A 7,508-nucleotide genomic window follows, 5' to 3' on the forward strand; every position below is an offset into this window, starting at 1 on the left:
CGGTGAACTATCTCAACGACATTTGAAACAAAATGGCTTCTTCTCAACCGTGAATATAAAACCTCGAAAACTGGGATGTTTGGTTTAAAAGAGTAAAGGATTTTCTTTAACATTTTGTAGGACGACGTGAGTTTTTACATTTCATGCTTTCAAAGTTAAGAATGGTGATTAATCTGATCACAAATGACATCATGGAGCACCAACAGGTAAGAAAACAACCAACAAAATGATCAGAAATATTCTATATGTTGTGTACCCACACCCCCTTTCATCTGCTCCTCATAGGGCCTCACGGGGCCCCTCACGAGGCCCCTCATAGGGCCTCACGGGGCCCCTCATATAAAGCCTTTGGATGTTGTATCTGTGTTTGTAATTACTGGTGTTCTATGTTGTTCTTGTATTTTCCTGGTTAATAATTTAAAAAAGCACCAACAAAATGGCTGTAGATGAGAATGTTCCGTCGCTGAGCCAGTTAGCTAGCACTGATAGCTAGCACTGATAGCTAGCACTGATAGCTAGCACTGAGTTATCTGGGCCTTAGTTGCCAAGTTCCTGCTCAGTAATGGTGTAGGTTAAGTAGTGATTCATCAATATTTTCTAGTTCATTTTTCCAATTGAATGTCGGGAAAGTCGGTGAATCTATTAGATCTCTCGTCGCCATGGTGAGCAACACTGTCATCTGTGTCATGGAAGCTGTTCTTCATTTTTAGTTATATGCGGTCCAGTTCCCCAACCTGATCTCTCCCCAGTGGAACGAATAACAAAAGGGAAGAGGAAATTAATAACTTAATATTTATAATAGTCCTGGAGGACCCTGAACAAGAGAAGAAGAAAATAAGGCGGAGCTGGAGGACCGAACCCCTTATAGTAGACACAGAGGACACAACAGTCAAGTATAAGCGGACAAATACGTTAAAGAACACATTTTGTGTAAATATACAACTATTAATATAGACCCAGTTACACCAGACAGAAGAGCGTCTCTGTCCCAGTGTTCCCAGCTGCTGATTGGTTAATTAGAGGCATCACTCTGCAGCATGTGATTGGCTGATTAGGTAGGGCATGCTGCACGTGTCCTCATGTGAGGAGACAACTGCAGTCAGCTGCAACTCATTTACAGCTCCAGGAGTTCTGGTTCTGGACGCAGATAGTCTGACCCACCACGATCAGAACCGAGTATTTAGGTTCTGTTTCCAGACAGAAGAACCATCCTCACCTCATCAGAACCAGAACCCTATGGTGATGTCTAGAGATGTTCAGTATCAGCCTGCAGGTTCTGGTTTATAAAAATTACAAAACAAAAATGTTTCTAAAGCTGCTGATGAAGAAGAGTATGTGAGGAACCGCTACCAACCTTGGTCCTGCTATTCCTCTGACTGCCTGAAGGGGGAGATAGAGTTCCAGGCGTTAAGCTGTTGGCCTCAAACAATTTAACATTTCAGAGGGGAGCAAAGGATCGTCAGTCTGAATCTAAGGGACATCTTCTGAAGTTGAGGAGCATCAACTTAAAGTCTCACGTTAAACGTCGGTTTGAGTCTAGGGATCGGAGGAACAGAGGGAACCTGTGAGTCACCTGGTTTCAACCAATGGGAGATCTCCCATCATTAATGACATCATCATTTAGCCCACCCCAGTGACATCACAGACCTGTGGTTTTAAAGCAGCAGCAGCTGCTCTGAGGTCAGACCGGCGGGATGTGGAGCCGAGGTTTCGGACTGCAGCTGGTTCGCCAAGCGTCCACTGTGAGACAGGTCAGGGGGACACTGTCCCCTGTCCGCTTCCTCATTCCTTCCTTCCTCTCCATTTCTTTTCCACTTCCTTCTTTCCTTCCTTCTGGAGTCCTTCCTTCCTTGATTGCTTAGTTTCCTTCTTCCTTCCTTTTGGTGTCTAACTGGTCTGTTCTGCAAACCTCACCTGTCTCCCACCTGTCCGGCCGCCAGGTGGGCGTCCTCTTCGATGTGGATGGCGTCCTCCTGCGCGGTGGATCCGTGATCCCGGCTGCTCGGCGCGCCCTCAGGAAGCTTGTGGACCAGAACCAGAGCTTTCTGTTTCCTGTTGTTTTTGTCACCAATGCAGGAAGTTGTCTGAGACACCACAAGGCGCAACAGCTGTCTCACCTGCTGGACGTGCAGGTAGAGGGGGAGGGGCTTAAAGGCTGCTGCTGCTGTGTGATTGGATCAGAACAAGTCATATGCTTCCTCTGCAGATCGCACCTGAGCAGGTAGTTCTGTCGCACAGCCCTCTGCACATGATGGAGACGTTCCACAATAAATGTGTTCTGGTGTCTGGACAGGGACCAGTGACCCAGATCGCCCACACGTATCCTTCACCTGTTGGCTTTAAAGTTACTCATTGGGCCATTTTCCTTTCATTTGTTGTGGCTGAGTGAGTTGAGACTCCAATACTTTAAAGGGGCAGTATCATGTAAAATCTACTTTTTTGATCTTTCCACAATGTTTGAGAAATTCTTTTGTCTCCATAGCAACCATTCATCTGCAAAACACCTAGGTGGACCTAGCCCCACCTTCGAGATGCAGCTTTTCCTATTTGGAAATATTTGATATTTCTCCTTCAGACTAGCCAGCAGCAATTAGCAAACACCTGGTGGAACTGCTGAACTCATTATAGGATATACTACTCAGAGCATCACTGGTAAAAATGTTTAAGAGTTAATAGAGGAGCCATGTTGCGATGACTTCCAGAAGGTGGAGCTTCAGAAAGAGCATGAGTTTTTAAAGAGGCAGAGGCCCAATTTCAAGACATTACATCAGGAAGTCAAATTTCTTTTAAGTCATATTTGTTATATTTAGCATTTTGATAACAACTAAAGGTAACAGTTATTCAATTATGCTATAAAATGGCACTATGTCCCTTGAAAACACATAATACTGCCCCTTTAAAACTTTGCAGGAACACACGGACCAGAACTCAGAGATGTATGGTGACCAGATGATGTTGTGGACTTTTGACTCGGTATTTCTCAGTTTGGGTTTCCAGAAGGTCATAACCATGGAGGAGCTCTCAGAACAGCACCCTCTGCTGGACATGGTGGACCACAGCAGGAGACCCACCAGCACTGTGAGTCCTGGCTAACCCGAGCGGTTCTGTAGAACCTGGAGTTAATGTATGTCCTGTTTCATGTTGATTTTATTGATCAATAAAACAGTATTTCCAAAAGTGTCCGCTGAATATCTTAGACATGTTTTTAAAGGGGCAGTCTCTGATATGTGCTGCCATCTGGTGGCTAAAGTGGGGGAAACGACCATCTCGGTCAGTTTTGTATATTTTGGTGCCTCCACTGATTAGTTACTGATCCACAGGAAGTGTGCCTCCTGTTCCGGCTGATAGAATTTTGTTGTTTTGTTTGTTTCAGCCCAGTTCTTCAAGGATCCTCCCGCAGATACAAGGTAACACAACACCAACACCTCCCAGAATCTCAGGTTTAATTTCTCCTCTTCGGTTCACTGTCACCTCTGAAAACCCAACTGCACCTTCAGCTGAATGTTCGATCAGGAAATGCAGCCTGATGGTTTAAGAACCAAAACTGTCAGTTTGTAACATTGTTTACTATTGTATATTCCGTAGATATTTTCTTAACCATAAGATTCCCTATTAGTATGTTTTTGTAGAAAAGCGCCACCTAATGGACATGCTTGAAAATATATGAAAAGTGCTGTGTCACAGTAGATGAGAAAGTAAATTGTATGTGGTGTGTTTAACTTAGCTCTACACAGTTTTCTGACCGTTACATGTGGAATGCTGTGCAAGATTGAAGAGACGACCTGTTAAGGCCTGTGCTGAGGAATTGTTTTGTGATATCTACCAAAGAGAAGTAAAGTTCGTCGTTCATCAGACTCTGTGTGAATTTTGTAAGTACTTCTTCAATGTGGAACAGAAACGCATCAGCTAAAAGCCAAGCTAGTGAACGCCAACAAAAGAAAACTGAAATTCATTCAACAATATAATGGCTTTGCACTGAAATGAAGCAACTACATGTTTCTGGGACAGAAGGAACTGACCATGCGACACCTAACAAGGTTAGCCACCAGCTAATGAGGTTACAGTAGCCTAGGTGTGACGAACGTCTAAATGGATTATTTGTCCGAGGTCATATTCTTCAACCATTTCAAGAAGAATATTTCTGAACTGAATGAACTTTGGTGGCAGGATTTTCTCGGTCTGCTGCTGTTTCATCTGTGAACCACCAGGGGTGCTAGTGACACCACTTTAGACTCTTGACAGCGTTGTGTCTTGAGGGTGTGATGGATTAATGAGAGCTCACATCTTTCCTACTGGAAAGGCCAAAAGCAGCTTTTTGTTGCCATTTTTGTTTGAAACCGTCTTCTCTTTTGTTGCCGTAGCGATCATCCTGTTTGGGGAGCCAATCAGATGGGAGACCAACCTGCAGCTAATCGTTGATGTGCTGCTGACCAACGGTAGACCCGGGTGTGTGTATGACACTAGGCTATCGGCACAGATGCCCGTTCTTGCCTGCAACATGGACCTGTTGTGGATGGCTGAAGCCCCGTCACCACGGTAACAGGCTCTCCCTTGAGATGTGGGCGGGGCAGGAGGGCGTCCAGCCATTGGTGACCCGGATGTGTTGCTTCAGGTTGGGTCATGGGATGTTCCTGCTCTGTCTGGAGTCCATCTACAGGAAGTTGACCGGCCGGAGGCTGGAGTATGAGGCAGTGCTGGGGAAACCCAGTCTGCTCACATACCAGTATGCCGAGCAGCTGCTTCGCCAGCAGAACCAGAACCACAAGCTGTCCACCATCTATGCTGTTGGGTATCCACAACCCGTCTCTTAACATGTCTCCGAGTCTGTCTCTGAACCTGTCTCTGGATCTGTCTCATTTGCCTCTGTTTCTCGTCCCTGAACCCATCTCTTGACCCATCTCTCGACCCATCTCTCAATGTGCCTAACCATGATGCACCACCTGTTACCCTGTTGGTAACTTTGTCCCAGTCTTGGTCTTCGTCTGTAATCCTGAATGAAATCAAAGTCTCTGTCATGTTCCGAAACCTCCAGTCTGTAAGGCCGTCTAACTGCCTGTGCTGTTGAATGACCAAATCTGTGCACCATGTGACTGATCCACCTGTTCCCTCAACACTTTCAGGTAACCAAGCATTCTGTCTTCCTCTCTGAAGGAACTGCTGCCTTTGTAGAACTTGGAAGATGTAGTTAGTTGTTGTCCCCTGGCTTTAGAGCTTCTGTAAAATGTTCCACTAAGCTGATTAATGTTCAATAACAAGACTTTATAGGTCAGTGGTCACCAACCTTTTTATTACCGTGGACCGGTGTTCTGACTATCTGTCATACCTCGTAAATTCAGCATACCTTGTGGTAATGATAGTCAGAACACCTGTTTGTTCATGACTGGAATCAGTTCTTGTGTGGTGTGTTGCTCCTGCCGTGTGGCTGAACACGAACCGATTGAACCTGTTGTACTTTTATCAGCTCTGTGGTTACAGAGGTTTGGAGAATTGGCTGACAATTCTTAAATCGTGCCATGTGAACCAGACTTCAGACTCACAAGCTCTACTCCTCTCCTCTCGTCTTGACCACTGCCCTAACGCTCGCTGACTCTGGTCGCTATGGTAAAATAAGATATAGATGCACAAAATTTTACTTTTGTGAACATTTTAACTTACGATAACGACTAACGGGAACCCTGAGCTTGTTTCTCTGCAACGAGACGGTCCATCTGGGACTGATGGGAGATGATAACACCTGAAGTGTTTCTTATATGCACAGGGTGTTTGGTGTCTACGTGGCCAAGCAGTTTGAAGCTTCATTCCGTCATTATCAAGCCGGTTGCCGCAGATCACGCAGAGCGGCTTGTAATGTGGGACTCACCTACTGGTCCGAGATAAATCCATCCTCCTGTCTCTTCTCTGGGCCTTTTCCCCTTTGCAAAGAAACTTTCCAAAGACATCTGATCTGTTTCTTACTCATTTTGCTGCTTGTGGGCTCAGTGTTGGCGCGCAAGACGTAACCCAGAGAATCCAGTTAAAGGATTTTCAAAAAAGATCCTCCAGACTCAAATAATATATGAAACGGAAATATTTAATTATTTATTGCGCTGCCCGGTACTAATTGGTCCATGTACCGGTCCACGGCCCGGGGGTTGGGGACCACTGCTATAGAGGACTTTTTAAAAAGAAACTAGACGCTGTTCCTGTTGTCTAGAGACAACCTGATGACGGACATCTATGGTGCCAATCTTTATAACCGCTACCTGGCCAAGCACCACACTGACACGATGAGCGACACCAAGCTGGTGGCCCAAGGAACCGGTACCCCGGTACCGGTGGTGGAGGAATTTGCCTTTGCGGCTCAGTGCCGCTCCATCCTGGTGGGTAGAGACCACTTTTTGAAAATTTTGTTGGGATCCTTTAAGGTTTACAGCTGGAGTGGATGTGTACATAACATGGATTTTTAATGAAGTAGTACAAGTACATTTAAATGTATTGCCTCACCATAACGTACCTTACCCTGCCAAACCTTACAGGATCTTTCCACCTCTTAGCGTACCTAGGTTTTTACAGGTCCATTACCTCAACAGACATTACTTCTCTATTAATTACCTTTGTTGACCTTTCTTTACTTTAACTCTTCTTATTTTGACTATGTGTTGCTATGATCCTCTACCTGTCTCCAGGTGTGCACAGGTGTGTATAACCCTCAATCTCCACTGCCTGGTGACCAGAACATTTCAGAGACGATGCTTCATGGTCAGAACGACCTGAAAGTGGAGCCAGACCTGGTAGAACCGAGTCACATGGTGGAGGACGTGGAGGCCGCTGTGGAGCTGATGCTGCAGCAGGAGAGTCCCAACACCTGACGCACCTGTCCTCCGACTGACCGTCTTAAAATCTAACATGTGGTTCAGACTGCACACTTGGATCACACCTAGCCTGTTGTCTCTTACCTGTGGTGGCTGTCTCTGTTTTACATGAGTAGAGCTCTGCAGGTGGATCTCAAACCTCAATCCGTCTGAAGCTGGACAAGTGATCTTTACATTTTTTATAGCAGAACAGGTGAAGCTAAGCTAGCAGTTCCTTTGAGTCTAGACCTGTGTGAATTCATTTAGTTACTGTGAACATCAGAAAACTAAAATAAACTGTTCAACTTTTTCTCAACGTCATTGTTTTTATATTGAGTCCAAGCATGTGAGACATTACCTGTGTAGGTATGTCTCTACAGGACCAAAGGTCATAACAAATGTTTAGATCATTCTAGATATTATCTTTGAAAAAAGTAACGGTTTACTGCAATGATGTCATGAACAATTCAAAATGAACTGAGTTTGCATTAAAATAAAATCTTTGTGAATTTAAAATGTGAAGGTATAGATTTTGTTTTTCAGATCATTTAATAGATCTTGAAGCATAAACTTTGGTTTCAAAGTGCTTCAGATGGTTGATGAGCCATCTGAACCTTCAGCAGATTCTTTAGCAGGTTTACCCGAGTGGTGATTGGTGGACCAGGTGGCTTGATTGAT

General features: G+C 44.8%; 1 protein-coding gene across 1 annotated transcript; it reads left to right on the top strand.

Annotated features, from left to right (window-relative positions):
• Window positions 1-919: 919 nt before the first annotated feature.
• On the top strand, window positions 920-7,146 carry LOC106904105 (haloacid dehalogenase-like hydrolase domain-containing 5). Its single transcript, XM_014968260.2, has 9 exons — window positions 920-1,751; window positions 1,941-2,132; window positions 2,207-2,319; window positions 2,985-3,078; window positions 3,374-3,407; window positions 4,362-4,536; window positions 4,613-4,789; window positions 6,194-6,359; window positions 6,666-7,146. The coding sequence occupies exons 1-9, from the start codon at window positions 1,695-1,697 to the stop codon at window positions 6,846-6,848; spliced, it is 1,191 nt and encodes a 396-aa protein (XP_014823746.2). The 5' UTR covers window positions 920-1,694; the 3' UTR covers window positions 6,849-7,146.
• The last annotated feature ends 362 nt before the right edge of the window (window positions 7,147-7,508 follow it).

The sequence above is a fragment of the Poecilia mexicana genome, unplaced genomic scaffold, assembly GCF_051168715.1.
Source record: "Poecilia mexicana isolate PSO_F unplaced genomic scaffold, ASM5116871v1 scaffold_5, whole genome shotgun sequence".
Classification (NCBI taxonomy): Eukaryota; Metazoa; Chordata; class Actinopteri; order Cyprinodontiformes; family Poeciliidae; genus Poecilia; species Poecilia mexicana.

What these genes read in the sequence shown, in the direction of transcription:
- LOC106904105 (XM_014968260.2), top strand. Translation starts at nt 1,695, where the DNA reads ATGTGGAGCCGAGGTTTCGGACTGCAGCTGGTTCGCCAAGCGTCCACT. An exon ending in AAGCGTCCACTGTGAGACAG is followed by an intron (nt 1,752 to 1,940) that starts GTCAGGGGGACA and finishes TCCGGCCGCCAG; the next exon opens with GTGGGCGTCCTCTTCGATGT. An exon ending in CTCACCTGCTGGACGTGCAG is followed by an intron (nt 2,133 to 2,206) that starts GTAGAGGGGGAG and finishes CTTCCTCTGCAG; the next exon opens with ATCGCACCTGAGCAGGTAGT.